At 38.8% G+C, this 16,678-nt stretch overlaps 1 protein-coding gene across 8 annotated transcripts; it reads right to left on the bottom strand.

Moving 5' to 3' along the window:
- Window positions 1–6,456: 6,456 nt before the first annotated feature.
- Window positions 6,457–16,601, bottom strand: LOC136237886 (rac guanine nucleotide exchange factor JJ-like). 8 transcript variants are annotated; one of them, XM_066028133.1, is made up of 14 exons: window positions 16,429–16,601; window positions 11,351–11,515; window positions 10,747–10,868; window positions 10,621–10,698; window positions 10,510–10,548; window positions 10,414–10,458; window positions 10,317–10,367; window positions 10,185–10,256; window positions 10,095–10,130; window positions 9,993–10,046; window positions 9,340–9,372; window positions 9,199–9,279; window positions 7,911–7,967; window positions 6,457–7,562 (listed from the first exon to the last, which is right to left on the bottom strand). In XM_066028133.1, the coding sequence occupies exons 1-14, from the start codon at window positions 16,442–16,444 to the stop codon at window positions 6,558–6,560; spliced, it is 1,854 nt and encodes a 617-aa protein (XP_065884205.1). In that variant the 5' UTR covers window positions 16,445–16,601; the 3' UTR covers window positions 6,457–6,557. The 8 variants fall into 8 exon arrangements, with proteins under 8 accessions (XP_065884205.1, XP_065884207.1, XP_065884203.1 ...); XM_066028135.1 differs by lacking the exon at window positions 16,429–16,601 and adding an exon at window positions 15,526–15,910 and having other exon boundaries at window positions 10,230–10,253; XM_066028131.1 differs by lacking the exon at window positions 16,429–16,601 and adding an exon at window positions 15,526–15,909 and having other exon boundaries at window positions 10,185–10,253.
- Between the last annotated feature and the right edge of the window lie 77 nt (window positions 16,602–16,678).

Here is a 16,678-nt window from a genome sequence, read left to right on the forward strand (position 1 = left end):
TGTCCTCCGCCCGTCCCGCGTCATAGATATTATTTCCTGTCAGTGCTCACGTGATCAACTTTAGGAAAACAAAATCCACCCTCTGAATCCACCCATAGAGGGATTGCGCGCGTAATGCATTGTGACGTATTTTCGTAAAATGCTTAACAACCGTTGCTTGTCAGACATTTGTGAGGTACGCGAGTGAAGGCTACGACCGAGTGTCGAAAAATTGTACAAAGTTAATGTTTTCCGCTACTGGAGGTCTGGCTCATGAAGCCACTATCTTTTACAAACGTCTGGCTTCTATTTTGTCCAATAAGTGGGGGGATAATTACTCGGTTACTCGGATCAAGTGCCCATCGGTACCGGACGACATAATTTTCACGACGACGTCATGAAAGTTCGCGACGACGTCCTGAGTCTTGCCACGACGTAGTGAAAGTTTGCAATGACGTCCTGAAAGTTCGCGACGACATCCTGAGTTTTGCGACGACGTACTGAGTTTCGCTACGACGTCATGAAATTTCAATTCCCACGCCCACCCCTAAATACACTAGTCTACAAGACTCAGGCAAAGGGAGACTTCAAGACGAAATGGTTTGTGTTGGGGGTGGTAGGCAAGGGCAGTCCATCAAGCCCGGGGAAAAAAAAATAGAACAGTCACAAAATGGAAGACCATGCACCTGGCGGATTTAGTACATCTTAGCTTAGAGTTAACAGTGTGGATGGGTCATGGGTGCCGTGCCATTAGGGCTGGTTCTTCTAGCTATGTTTTTTTTAAATAGCTACCGGAATTTAGTAGCTACTTAATGTTTTAGCAAGAAGATGGAGTCACTAATGAAAGACGGGGGTGCTTGGGGGCTGAATCAAAGTTTTACTGTATGCTAGCTAGGAAGCTGGCACCATAGTGGTATACGTAGCTAAATTTAATACTTAAAGTGTGAGTTGATAGCTAAACATATCAGATAATAGGTTACTCTGGGCTGGCTCCGTTGCTGTCTTTCCTTGTCTTTGCTGCATTCTGCTATTGCATGTATCCGTGGTGCTCGGTCATCATCTGGTCACTTTGACAGAACTCCACCTCCAATGGATCTAGTTAGGGTGGAGTTACGCTTAAGGAGCTGATTTTACTCAAAGTTTTGTTTACTGTAGCTCAGTACTTGTGTGTTGTTATTATATGGGGTGCCATTTGTGCCAAAATAGTACAAAAACACCTTATTTATAAACTATAACCATACTTTATAAATCAATACACTACTTTATAAAGTAATAAATCATACACATACTTTATAAATCATAGACATATACTTTATAAATCATACTTATACTTTACAAATCATGCATATACTTTATAAATCATACACGTAATTTCTAAATTATTAACATAATTTATAAACATGATTTATTAGGCATTTAGTATTTCAATAAGCAATCACGACCACATGATATTATCGTTTGGTAACGATTTTCAGTAATCGATAAAATAATTTTGCACACGTGTAGAATAAAGCTTTGCACGTGTAGCTTTTAAAGCGGGTCTTACCGGGTCACACAAGCTTTGGAACAAAGCATTTTTAACATACGCTGGGGCTATAGCGCAGGACCAACTACGTCACAGTGTGCATAACAGACTGGATCCATGATCCAACAGTCGACCTTGACTCTGATGTCCACCCTCACTCGGCCATACTGAGTTGCTTCCACAACCACTTTCTCTTCGGCTCTTACTTCATCAACAAGGTATTTAACCAAGTTATTAGATGTGTTACTTTCGGAGTTGCCCGCTTGAGGCAAGGTAATTAATTAACCCGAATTGGGCTGAATGGAACGTAAATAAGTGTTACTTATAGTACTATTGTTTTTTATTGTTATTCCCGGGCTAGATGGACTGCCCTTGCCACCACCCCCAACACTAGTTGGCATGTGCTGGACAACTGAGAGAGAAGGTTGGACTCAGTAGTCCCTGTTTTCATCACAGTGGCCCATCTATGGAGAGATGTCAGCAGATCATAGCAAGATGGATCTGCTACCACGGATACACACTACTGTCGAGTGCAACAGAGAAAAGGAGAGTGTGCAGGGTCCGTGTACTTTTCCGCCACTCTTAATCCCAATGTCCAAAACTATAGGCGCTTCGCGCGCGCAAAAAGGTAATAGGCGCTTTGCGCGCTGCCAGCGCGCGCGAAGCGCCTATTACCTTTTAGGGTAACGCTACCATACGCAAGGAATTTTGACGTCAAAAAAAATTGACAAATTTGACGAATCGGTTTAATTCATCAAATTTAAATTCGTCAAATGTTTATAAGCGCCTTTAAAAGTACAGGTTTTGCCTACAATTTCTTCATTTTCGTCAACATTTTATTCGTCAAATCTGCTGAAGTCTGAATTCGTCAAATTTTTGTGACGTCTAAATTTCCTTGCGTACGGTATATTCACCCAACTTGATGTGGCGCCTCAAAATAATAACGCACTTTGTAAGCGTTTAGTCATTAGAGTGCTCCTTTAATAACCTAGCTACACTGCAGCGCTGGATGTCAGCACAGATACTATACTTACAAAGGATTGGCAACGCGCGATCAAAACAATAGTGACGTCATATCCAATCCTCGTTATGGTCTTTACGCGCCCTCTGCCCGGTTACTAGACGCACAAGATTCTTAGTTTCTTCTTCCTTAGCACGGGTAGTTATCTCTATTGACGTACAACCTTCTTCAAAAGAGCCCAGCACTACTAGGTGAGTAACTGATAAAGGAAAATAGCGTAACACACCCTAAAACATCAACCTAGCGTGTAAAGAAGTTCCAAAACTCATGGCTATTCACACTTGTGGAGTTTTTACAAAGAAACACAACCGCTTTGTTGAACACAATTTATAAGAGAATACTTGAAACCATTAGTAAAGTGTACTGCTTTGTTTCATAGAGGCTAAAATTATTTCCTAAGTTGTGATTTGAAGCTCATTTTGAAGTCATTTCGTTATGTTGATTTGTGGAGTTTTGTCGTAGTAGTGGGAGAAGAAACAGTAAGTTACTATACAGCAAAAGAGAGCTTAATGTTATGGTAATGGAATGCAAACATGCATGAGCTCAAATTCAGATGTGGCATTAGCCATCAATACATGTGATCCAGCAGCTCAATGTATTGCCCTGAAGTCACAGTCATTGGTGTATAGCCATCCACCACTTGGTTGAGATGGTCATTTTATCTAGACGCAGTGAGGGAGACAGTAATGGAAGCAAAATGAAGCTGCTAGTAGTGAAGCACACTATATGTGAGACATCAACGTAGTTTATATTGGTGCATACAGTAGTCAATCAAGAGCCTACATTGATATAGTTGGTCCACTGGATATCGAATTGATGTACCCATGTCACACTGAAGGTAGCATACAAACCTGGCATCGCCAGTATCAATCATGAACAAAATGTATACACACACCATACATTATAGACAAATACAATAACTGTTATTTAGTAGCCATGAACCGAAATGAGTTTGCCTGATACTACCTCGGCACATCATGTTCAGTATTGGTCACTGCAGTTCAGACTCTGTATCAGTACAAAATAAGCACAGTATACTGAATAGCACAACCACATACCAACTATTGTTGATAGCATGTTTCCATCCTTTTGTAGACTGTAAAAAATGCTAGAAAAGTGACAAACAGTGCATGGTTATATATTGTTGTAACAATAATACAAATTGCTGTTTAAGATGCTGTTACTCTGTTATGAAACCTGACATATTATTCAGATCAATATAGCCATGTACTCTTAAGGAACAGCCATGAAATGTAGACATGTCATAGATGGATTTGTTGAATTCCCTCTTAGAATTGATTTCATAGTTACAGAAAAATCACTAGTTCGGGAGGATAATGAAATTGACACAGCATTACAATCGCATCTATCACAGCTTGTGTGATCAGTTGCAACTACTCAGTGCTGAGGGGTCAGCAACAAGCTCTGAATCTTGTACTTCAATTCTTGAAATCTGAAATCTTTCACTCCAGCTAATTACTTGGTTGCTGACCTCTCAACCAAGGCAGACACATACTGTATGTACGGTACCGCTCAAAGCCAACGTCGCACGAAACCCTGGGGTGCACGCGAGCGACTACGCTATGACTTTGGAGTACTTTCGTGCACAAGCTTACACAGCCCCAGCGCAGACTCGCACGTCAATGGCAGCGGTTTTCTTAATAATTAATACACTTGCATGTTAGCTGCACAATCGCTACTCCATGCAAGCATGTTAGCGAAAACAGAGCCATTGCAACAATACCGGTTGTTTTGCGTATAGCACGAATAGTAGGTTTTACGTTTAGTATAGCATGAATATATAGTAGGTTTTGCGCCTTTGTCGACCGCCACAAATGCTTCAAGTTGTTTCAAGGACCATTCCTGGACTACTGAAAAGCAAACAAGAACGTCACGTGTTGAGTCACTATCCGGGCGATCGAGTCCACTCGAGTGCTCTCAGCTAGCTAATTATAATTCTCCGTGGGGAAAACCCAGCAGGTGGTTGACAAAAGCACAGCTAATGTTATTAACTTACATTATAATAACGACAACTATTGAACATAAATTTATACTTACCAGGAAAATTAGGCTGCCAGTGCTCAAGAGAGCTGAAACAATTTTGTAGCCTGGTTTATTTTCACACGCGTTCACTTACGACGTTTTGATTAAAAGCCGCAGTCTTTACGTATGTTAAGCTACCATGCGGATTTTAATCAAGTTGTTTATATTATATAGGCTATATGTATAGACTTGACATGCAAATATAATTATTGTTGCGTATCATCAATATTACAGGTGTTGCTAGCCATGCCTGAGGACGCGAAGATAGCTTGACGGTCTACAAGTTAGCCAGACGACGGGTGAAGTCTCCAAAGAAGAACCTTCAACGTTGTATAATGTGATTTTAAGTGTTTACGTATAACCTATATTCTATATTAATCATAGAGCAGGATGTTTTTAATTAGCATAATGTTCTTGCGTTGGCGTGGCCGAGGGCGTGGCTAGCCACTGGCCGGGGAACGTGATCCAATACCGCACTTCTTAGCCTATAAGAGAGGGAGAGAAACCATCAATATTTACGAATAGCAAGGTTGTGTTACAAAATATTATAGCTACCCATTGAGTGAGTCCTCGACGCTGTGACAGTAGAAAACACACGTGACAATAAAGTAACTTGTGTACAACCTATATGGTAGTCTGTCGGCGCCCGCCCCTTTGCATAGAGTGGTCGGGCGCCGCCAGACTATATAAATGGCACAATTATAATAATTCAAGCGTAGCTTGCAAAATGCCTCGTATGGATGTAGCAACCAGGAAGAGAGTAATTGTACTGCATAGAGCTGGATATACCCTAGGAACCATTTGGAAACGACTGCAACAAGAAAGGATTAAAGTAACACTCAGAAGCTTGCAGCGGTTGCTGAAAAAATTTAAGAAGCATCACATTATCACCGACTTGCCTCGACAACATAAGTCCCGTAAAATAACCGCAAATATGAGCAAGATGATTGATAGTATGCTACAGGACAATGATGAACTTACTGCTAGACAGATTCGTGAAAAGTTAGAAAAGAAGTTTCCATCTTTGCGAGTTTCTCTAGCTACAGTAAAGCGGTCTCGTAGAGAAAATGGTTGGGTATGTACTCGTCCCCATTATTGCCAGCTGATTCGAGAAGCTAATAAAGCAAAAAGAGTAGCGTGGTGTAAAAAGCAATTAGAAAACTGTGAGCAGTTTGAAGATGTTATCTTCAGTGACGAATGCACAGTTCAATTAGATCACCATGGTAGACTGTGCTTTAGAAAGCAAAACCAAAAGAGGATACTGAAACAACGACCAAAACACCCTGCAAAGGTTCACATTTGGGGTGGCATTTCGGTTAGAGGAGCAACCCAAATTGTTATCTTTACTGGGATTATGAACGCTGTGAGGTATGTACAGCTACATAGCTGTAGATAACAATTGCAGGTATTAGTTAACATAATATTATACTTGTGCAGGTATCGCAAGGTATTGGAATCATCACTGCTGTTATTTTTGAAAAAGTGCTATCCACGGGGTCATAGACTACAGCAAGATAACGACCCCAAGCACACCAGCAAGTACATTGGAAGGTTTTTTGCAGCTAAGAAGATTAATTGGTGGAAAACGCCTGCAGAATCTCCTGACATTAACCCCATCGAAAATGTATGGGGATCACTGAAACAGTTTTTAAGAAGCTCTTACAAGCCATTAAACCTTGAAGAGTTAAAGGAGGGCATTCAGCAATTTTGGCAGACACTGACTCCAACTGTTTGTAAAAAGTACATTGGGCATTTGCATAAAGTGATACCAAGGATTATAGAGGTGGAGGGAAATCCAAGTGGATATTGATACAATTAAGTTCTGTAGAATACTTAACTACATAGCTATACTTTATATACATTTTTTATGCATTGACTTCAGTAATAATTAAGCAGAAATGAATTATTCATGAAAAGGAAACAGTAATCACTTATTAATTGGGATAACAGTAATCATCTAGATAGTTATTACTAACGTTTCTGAAGTATTCACTGTGGTGGTTGTTGTCTACTAGGTTTGTTTATCAGCCTCCTACAACTTTCATCGATAGAAACGACGCAGGCAGCCCACTCTTTTCTTTCATTTTCATACCCCTGGAGAGGAAAGAACTGGAATGTCAAAGATCGGATATATTGAATCATTTGAGGATTTAACTGTGATTTTCTACCCTTTCCAGACACATTGGATGAGCACCTCACCGAAACAGTGAATAATCTTCTGACTAAGTTGACAGAAAAGTTGCGCCTAGAGCAACTAGTATTGTAAATGGATGTGAGCTCCATGTTTGATAAAGCCGTAGTGGGCATTGGAACTGGTACCATACGGTTAGGGGTAGGAGGGGTCCTCACAGAATTTGGTGTGGGATCTGTAGCATTTGTCCCTTGATCTGGTACCAAACAGGCAGGGGTAGGAGGGTTCCTCACAAAACATTGTACAGAATTTGGTGTCACTGCAATGGGATCCATAGCATTTGTCCCTTGTACTGATACCATACAGGTAGGGGTAGGAGGGGTCCTCACTAAAGGCTGTACAGAATTCGGATTCACTGCAATGGGGTCCGTAGCATTTGTCCCTTGATCAAGTAGTACTCCAGCTGGTACCATACGATTAGGAGTAGGAGGGGTCCTCACAGAATTTGGTGTAATTACCACAGGCACTGTAACATTCGTCCCTTGATCAATTGTAGGGTTGGCTTCAGCAATAGTTGACTCATGACTAGGTGGTATCATATTCTCTTCAGCATTTGGCGGTAGCTCCCCCTGATAAGGCTCTGCAGTGGTAGTAAGTGGACTAAGTGATGACTGGTGACTTGGTGGTATCATAATACACTCTGTTGGGGATGGAACTTGTACACTTGACGAATTGAATCCAACTGATATGGTATCGGTGGGATTGAACATTTTCGTAAGAATAGACGCAAGAGTTTTTTGCGAATCCTCTACTGCTTTTGTCAGCTTCCCAACAGTTGAATTGAGCTCCACTAAAGACTTCTTCTATAAAAAAGAAAAAGTTTTATGATTTTTTCAGAGACTTAGCTACTTAAACTGAACTACATTAGTGTGCCAATATTATAAGTTGTGTCATGATTTATGCTTTTAATTAATATTAGTGAATGGGTGAGTCTATACAAAAATTATTAATGCATGTAGAGAATCAAATATATGCAATAAGAAGGTAGTCATGACTGTACTTTACATACAAAAAAAATTTGTTAGCTTCTGCTTTTTTCTGTATTTGTTCTAAGCACTGATGTTGTTCAGGATGACATCAGTGAAATTTATTGTAGCTATATGCATACTTTTGATTCCCCACAAGCATTAGCACAAGTATGTATTTCTTACCTGTTCAGTGCTTTCAATTTTTAATTCCTTCTTTAGCTCATGAATATCTAATTCCTGCTGGAAAAAATTAAAATTAACAACGGTAACTAAAGTAACTATGTAAATGGAAGCATTTTAGGACTACTCAAATTTTCCACAGTTATAGTTAGAACGAGCCGACAAGGTTTCTACGTGATTTAATGACCTGATTTATGGGTAGTTGAGCCCACATCATCAGAGGGGCACTAAATCATAGAAACTGAAGTCGGCCCATTTTAAGTAGTTTAGAAAGTTTCTCTGAGCGTAGCAGGCAAAGAAAGATTGAGAGAAAGTGGCACTAAGGGTACTCGAATCGAGATTTTTTCGAGGTGTCAACACCATACCATAGTAGCTACTATGCCTAGAAGAACGGCGCCAATGATGATTGTCTAGTGTAGAAAGTAAGCTATAACAAGTGGCAAAATGGCTGTTAGCATTATGAGATATCTGTTAAGTTTGTTAATCGGCAGCGCCACACTAACATCGCATTGTGCCCAGTTATACTGAAGTGGTGTGTTGGCTAGCCAGTATTGTAAGCCTTTAGAAACTTCTGATCGAGTGAAGTGAGTACAGGAGAGTAAAAGAAAGTAGCAAACTCTGTAGCTGTAGTTGTCAGAGTCGAGTTGCTGATAGTAAGTGTCAGCCACGCCACCATGTGGCAATAGAACGATCAGCCCAAATATTGTGTGTCTTGTCCATAAAGTAAGCTAACAGTGAAGGTACTGTGTATTTGGCTTTTGCCGACTTTTGTTTGATGAATGTAGTAAACAACCACTGGCGAGACCACAGGTTACTAAGTGGTTAGTAACCCCATCGCAGGTTTCTATTGGATTTAGTAACCTTATTAAGCATCTAGAGAAATTATACGTAATTTTCTAAGGGAGAATAAGTTATACATCCATGATGTTTAGCGTATGACTGGTTATGCAAGTCTTGCACCTATCATACTGAGTAATAAAGTTAGCTCAAACTATTATATTATTAGCCAAGTATTCAAGTGAGTTTCAAATATACTAATAATCCTAATGCTAATAGAGCTACGTTTATGATAGATATAATAGTAAAGTACCTCAGGTTGCACAGCTATCACAGATTTTCAAGATCCATGCTATAAAATGCCACGTTTCGTGTGACTTACTGCCAACTAAAATGGTTACAAGACAGTAGTCAGCATCCATAATTTCACATGTTATGCTGCTGTGCAACATAAGGAACCAAGAACTGCACAACTTGAAAGGGCTATACATAGTATACATTTTGAAGTACACACCTGTCTACCACCAGTGTAGTGGTGCACGGAACGGTCACGCTCACGATCACTCGAATCCATAGCCATCGGTACCACAATTTCCTATGTAAAATTACAATAATTAAATGACCAAGTTTTCCAATGCTAGTACACAGTACATACTTTGTTCACTGCTCCAAAAGAATCTCTCGTATGCTGTAATTAAATAAATTAAAACAAATTTAATGTAAGAATTTACATAGACCATCTCAAGCAAACAACAACATAGGTTGCAGATTTCTTTTATCGTCTGATCTGTACATTGACTATGCTGAAAATACACTACTGGGTCAACAGTACCATACAAATTAGCATATTAACTTTTTCTCAGAGCACTAGTTATTCATTTATTCCTTTTTAAGTGTTGAACGTGTATCGGTACACCTAAGATGGCTTTTGCTGGGGGCAATAATTTAGTACATGAACTTGAGCAATTTTCTTGTTTGACACACTGCCCTGGTAGTCAGATAATTCAACATCAACAGTTTCCTACAACAATCATTCATCATCACTAGACAAAGCAGTGGTGATAGATTTTTTTGACTATACAGTATTGTGCATCAAAGTGAATCCATCCAATAATTGATGGTACACAAGAAACAAAACACTAGGCACAAAAAGGCTACAAAATCTGACTGAAACACAGTGTCAGCCTATACAATCAACCAACTCTGCGAAGCCCAAAACTACACAATTACACAATGTAAGTATGGTTATTACAAACCCACTGCTAGATAACAGCTAAGAAAACTGTGCTTTTAAAGAAAAGTACCCACTTCAATATCATCTTCACTGTATTCATCATCAACATTTTTGTGCTGATCTATGATCTAGAGGATACATTAATTAACAATTGTACATATATTTAAAGCACTTACAATGTCATTCCAAGTATCCAAATCATCTGATGTCATCTATAAAATACAAAAATACAGTACTTTTTAGCACGGTAATGTATTTACACATACTTCAATTTCATTCATGGGAATTTCTTGTATGGGAGCTTCACCAACCTTTAAAATAAAATCATCATCATCCTGCTATATAAGATATATTTTAGTAATGAATATGTGTCAGATCTTGGTACTATGTATACTCACTTGCTTTGCTTTCTTTGATCGCTGCTTTTGTTTGCCTTTCTTTGTAGTTTCCTAGAAAACAAGCATCAAACTTGGTCACATAATAAGAAATGGATACATTTTTGGTCTTCTGTGGTTGTTGCTTGCCCATTCTCCCGGCCTCCTGAAAGATTTTATAAATCATGCACAATAAACATAAAACACCTGCACATACATTGTCATGTTTCATGCTTTTATCTTCATTGTTGTTTACCTAAAGGGAACAATAACAAATTATTGAAGCAACTATATATATGTTAAACTTGCACATGAAGCACATTCATACTTGTATCAGTTTTCTTTTTCTTCTTCTTTTCGTTTTCTTTCTTCCTATTTCTTCACTCATACTTTGAGCTTCATTAGTCTATGATTGATCTACTATAATGAAATTTTCAAATGGACATATACCTACATCAATCAATTTCCTTCCTACAACAGCTTTCTCCTTTGTGACGTTCTGTTTAACTCCTCTGTTCTCCTTTTCTTCATCATTCAGCAATTCGTCTTCTTTTTTATTGCAACAATCTTTTGATCCTACAACAGAGAATATAACACAACAATAATATGAACTGCATGGCTTGGTCTCTTGTTCATTTCTTTTATAGCATATGGGCAGATTGTGGTAGGAACTTGTAAGACAATTTAATAATACACTCCTATCAATTATCCAAGCTCTATATTGGCTGTATATCAATGGTGCATGAATTTGTGAGAGTTACGTAAATCTTAGCTTTGCATTTCACAGACATACACATTTATTAGGTGCTCACAGTGTTTCTGTTAGAATGCACGACATGATACATAGGTACAGAAAAATAGAATTGATCAGTCACTATAGGAAACCACATTTTCCAGGTTAGGTTATCCCATTTGCATCCATGAAACTGCAAATTGTGAATATAGATGTAGCTTATGCGGTATAACAACAACCCCTTAGTGGACCAGTGGTCCACTACACAAATCCATTCATAAATGAATTAAAGACCTTCTGACACCCGTGATGGAAGTATATTTACCTGCCATAACAAAAGTAGCTGGGTACAAAACTCCATCGTCCCACAGCACAATACAACTATCTCCTTCAGATAGCTTTTTAATATCTGATTGTATCCGAAAATCTTCTACAACAGACGTACACCCCTCCTCCTCATCAAATCGAACAACAGCATGATCACATGCATCTACAGTAAAACAATTGATCAATATGTACAAAATATTGCCAACAAACAGGTTCTCACAGGTGCATGTTTATGTGTGTAAGTATATATCTCATGCAAGTTCTGATACTGCTATGGATTATTGACCTATTACTGAGTGATCAAGCAAGTAGACACTAGACCAGAACATAAATTTCACAAATCACTGCAGATAATCATTGATATGTGGTAGCTTTGAGTTGACCAGTGAATTTTCAAGGTCCAGGATGCCACCAGATAGTACTCCCACAACATTATTTACAGCCAGTTTATACACCATAAACCACTAATTGCCCATAATTTGTGGTATATGTTTATCTAATTTCAAATGACCATGGTTCTTTTTTGGAAATTTAATGTTAAAGTGCAAAAAGACATCATGGATTATACAGGTTGTACGTAATAGTAAATCCAGCTACTACATGTACCTACATGTTCAGTGTAGGTGCTGTGTTCAATAAAAGATACAATTTATTACTGTAACAGTTCACACACAAATGCCATGTAACTTACATACCACTCACCATATCAACCAGAAGGCATACAATTGACCACAAATTACAACCACCTAGTGGTTTTCTGTATAAGGTAGTATTGACTAGAGAAGTAGTTCTTTGGCTTTGGTACCAAGTACATGTACTGTTCTAAGCTTCTGTACGATATAAATGAAGTTTCAGTGCTTGGTGTTTCCTAAGAAGTTAGTCAATTTTGGCAATTTGTCAGGCAGCCATGGTACAGTGAAGATATGGACACAATGCAGTTCAGCAAACTCATTACAGAGATGTGCTAATACAGCATGACCAGTAGCAAAGTACTATATAGAATTATAAGAAATGTCTATGACTTGTGTAGGCCTCTAAAAGCACACTTTGAATTTTACAGAGTATAAAATTATTTTTGAAATATATTGCATTCAGTCATGGGTTAAGTTAATTTCATTAGTCAGGAAAGTTTAATTAGGTGGGTTCAAACTAAACAAACACAGATGTTCCTCCTTAAACCAGAAGCCTGTAAACACAAAATGCTAATCCCTGTCAAACTTACCACTAATTGATATAGCAATTTGTGGTGCATAATCCAGGGTCAACAGAATTATACTCTGAGCCAACTTTAAATATGCTATAAAGCACAAACAAAAGAGCTGGGTGGATCTGACTGAGTTATCTTTAGGTCTAATGTTTTTGTTTGATAACTAGCATTGTATTCGTTGTGTCATTGAGCCAAAAATAATGATGAAGACATGCCATCCTATAATGTCAGCGTACTACATAATAAAACATGAAAGTCTTTATGTACAGTATGAAACCACTTATGAAATTAGATAAAACTGACACTACAGAATGCAATGTTACTGTATAACCAAGTTTAACAAGTAGAATGCTTGTGTAGCTTCCCAAACAATACCAGAGACAGGTTGGCGGAGGATATGTCTAGTACTAATGAATGAATGGGTGAGTAACACATGAATTTCGTTAACTTATGAAATCACTGTGACCAAGAAGAGGCTCCACTGAAAAGCTTTTGTGCCTACACCTTCCTCCACTGTAAAAACACTGTGCCTTCAAAATCCCAGTACGTACTAAACAGCACTGGTACTAGTGTGCAGAAAGCTTATTAAATTAGAAAATAAACTACCATAAGGATATGGATGCAAGAGGTCTTGGAGCTCAAACTATTCCTGAACATAATATCATGCGTGTGCTACAAAACAAAATAAACAATTATAGGCCAATTGCAAAGTTATGCAACTCTGTTGTGCCTTGTGTGATGCTATGAGATTCTAATCAATACCACAATTTTGAATCTAACAGTATTAGTATGCTTTTCAAAGATGACACTGAGTAGCTACATTATTAAAAACCACTATAATGTGGGTGGTAAGTACAGTGAATTGAAAAAGAATATAGTAAATGTTTGTCCAAGACATATTTTTGCCATGCTATGTCATAAGAAACCATGAAAGTCTTTATGTACAGTATGAAGCCACTCATAAAATTTAACAAAAAATTATGTGATTGGCTTCCTAAACAATACCAGAGACAGGTTGGCAGAGGTTATGTCTATAGTACTAAGTAATGAATAGGTGAGTGGAATTTGTAAACACATGAATTTCAATAGTCAATAGTCTGATGTACTTATTTGGATGTAAAAAAATATTGGACTTTTAAAAATTTTATTCTACCATTCCAGTAGTCCATTCCACTGTTTATACACTCCCATTAAAATGTTTAACAGTCATTCATTATCCTTTAACCATATTACAACTCTTATACCATTCATGCATGCTTATACCACAGACTTGTCAGTTAGGCATGTTCCTGAGCTTTTTAACCAAGCAAGCAGTATGCTACCTATATACCAACAGTAGCTAATAGCTTTGACCAGATGAGGTAACCAATCCATGTACAGCATCACTTCCTTCAACCTAACCTTGTTGTAGCATGCAAAGGAAGTTGGAATAAACTACCCATAACATGCAGCATACAGTGCACTAGAAGTTTCAAACAACCTTTCTAATGAGCACAAAACAGCAAGTTGGCATTGTGCTACTTCTAGAGAAGGCAAATGTTTAGCTAGATAAGTACATTATGGCTATAAAATATTGTGCATCCATAAGCGGGCAGCTCGATGGATCTGCGGGAGTCGCTCGTGTCCATCTACCAGCTCTTGGACTATCTCCTCGAACGATTGTTGCTCTCAACTTCACCGTCCTTCTCTGCAGTCAAGACGAAGTTTCCTTTCAGTCAGTTTCCTCAATGACAAAAAACCATCAGCAAACACCTATTGCATTTAATAGTCACTGTTAATTAATTCAATAGCATCTACCAGAAGTCACCATCTTTCACTAGTCCCTCCATTGACTCTAGGAGATATTCATTTTTTGTCAACACTACTTTCCTCTGGAACACTGTACCATTACTAATCGTTGAAGACAGTAATCGAAAGTCTTTCCAGCATCTCCTTATAATTACTTATGTGTCAATTAATTTCTGTATCACTGTTTTGAGCATTGTTTAGCTAACTGTGGGTCTATATACATATGTATGTATGTATGCTTGTTTTTGTAGGAAGACACATTGTACAAGCTTTACCTTTTGTGTATGCCTTCCTTTATGATAATAATAATAATAATAAGTATGAATATAATAACCAAGTAATAATAATAAGTGACGCCATTAATAATAAGTATGAATATAATTATTTTTGGTAATTAGTTACAATGGTATGGCCTCCAAATAAGTTTAATCTGCCATAACTTATGCATAGTAGCTATCTTCACAAGAAATGTACTTCACGACAGTTTCATAGTGTCTATCGTATTTTCTCATGTAAATTCTTTAGAGAAAGGCTCGAAGCTACTCTACATATTCGTTCGCGCAAGTATAGGCCACGCCCCTTTTACCTCGAACGTCAGTACGAAGCTATAGACACGGCGTTTTCAGCCCATTGTGAAAAGCACCCATAACATTTCAGGAGCTCGTTTCACACGGGTTCAAAGTTGGCACGAATAAACCTCAAAGCGAAAGCTTATACCTAGTTATATAACCTAGAACTGCTATACTGGCGCTGCATGCATAGCTATTACTGGCGCTGCATGCATAGCTATAGTCTTCATTCCTCTCATACTGTAGCATAGCTAAGCCACTTTGCTAACTTGGATGCGCAAATACAAACCAAAAGCTACAAACACACTCAAACGTTTTTGGAACACGACGGTAAACGCCCCTGGTAAACTACTTTTAAAAAGACCTGGCGCGTCCGTTCAACTCGCGCTCTAGCTATAACCGTAGAACTACTTACCATAAAACAAAAGGCGACGTCTGGCTAGCGTCACTTGGTTTGCTTAACAGCTGGTGCAAATCAATGCGAAAAACAGCTAGATCAATGCCCACCAGCCAGTATTGGTTGGCTAGCTACTTAGCGTTAGCTAAGCATGTACGACCAAAAAAGCAGTTAGCTAGCTAAATATAATACAGCAGTAATTAATAACAAACCTTTGCTCGCGAGCGCCATTGCACGCCTCGGCCTTAAGGATGCCATCTCCTTTCGAGTAACTTCGAGTAACTTCGAGTAGACTGTGAATTGTCAAGTAGCTAGGCTCTACAGGGGGGTGCCAAATATCGTTAATTGTCAGCTGTCTGCGACGAATGGTTGAAAAGACGGTACCAGCCAGTTGTTGATGTCTCGAACGACTGTTCCACGGGATTGAAAGTTTAACACCAGGTGAATCCCGTAAAGTATGCATGAAATCATCACCACAGAATGTTTATCAGTGTATACCTCTTAATGGCAATGGATTTCTATCGCTTCCGTTGAAGGGCTAGCAGTATTCCATATCGTGTTTTGGTATACGTACCTGCGCATGGCGAACTCTCGAGGTAGCTTGGGAGTGCTTGCACGTTACGGTAGCGTGATCACGCGCGTACTCCAATGCACGATGTAATGGACTCCAGAGCAAGTGCGACGTTGGCTTAGAGCGGTACCGTAGTTAATGCACTATACCAGAGCACTACACCATGAAAAGCTTATGACAGCCATGCCATCAAAGTTAAATCGTGAATGTAATATGAAAGTCATTTCATGATTTGTTTCATAGGCCATGAAATGCATATGCATATTAGAATTTCATGGCACTAGAGATTTTGTGGGTGCAGTACCCATGAAAAATGGGAAAAACCATGGGATCTTTCACAAGTAGAGGCACAACAACTTCATATGCTCATCTGATAGTGTTCAATAGGAAATAGACTGCAGGGAATCAAAACTTTGAGTATGCAAGAATACAAGTGATACAGGCAGATTGATCGATTCAGTTTACCTCGATGTTTACTCCATACAACCGCCGGGTGCACTATCATGGTTTATTAGTAGTACATCATCATATTGATATCACATACCAGCAGTATAATCCATTCGTTGACCTTTCAGGTGAGATTCCAGCTCGGATACAACAGTGTTAATTCCACCGTCACAGCTCAGCTGCAGCCGAGTCACCGGATCTCTTGTATAAATCCATTGGCGATGACGAAATGGACCTGCGGTCGTAACTCGCTACAATAATCTTTTGCAAGAGTAGTTCCCCTCTCGTAGACAACGAATAACAGCACTGGGAACGGCTGTCGTCTCAGCCGTATCTACGCGCTCACT

This window comes from Dysidea avara, chromosome 11, assembly GCF_963678975.1.
Source record: "Dysidea avara chromosome 11, odDysAvar1.4, whole genome shotgun sequence".
Lineage (NCBI taxonomy): Eukaryota > Metazoa > Porifera > Demospongiae > Dictyoceratida > Dysideidae > Dysidea > Dysidea avara.

Coding starts and splice junctions, on each gene's coding strand:
- LOC136237886 (XM_066028129.1), bottom strand. CDS start 15,571: ATGGCATCCTTAAGGCCGAGGCGTGCAATGGCGCTCGCGAGCAAAG. Junction 10,549..10,620: donor GAAAAAGAAAACTGATACAA/GTATGAATGTGC, acceptor TGTTCCCTTTAG/GTAAACAACAATGAAGATAA. Junction 10,047..10,094: donor TGGATACTTGGAATGACATT/GTAAGTGCTTTA, acceptor TGTATCCTCTAG/ATCATAGATCAGCACAAAAA.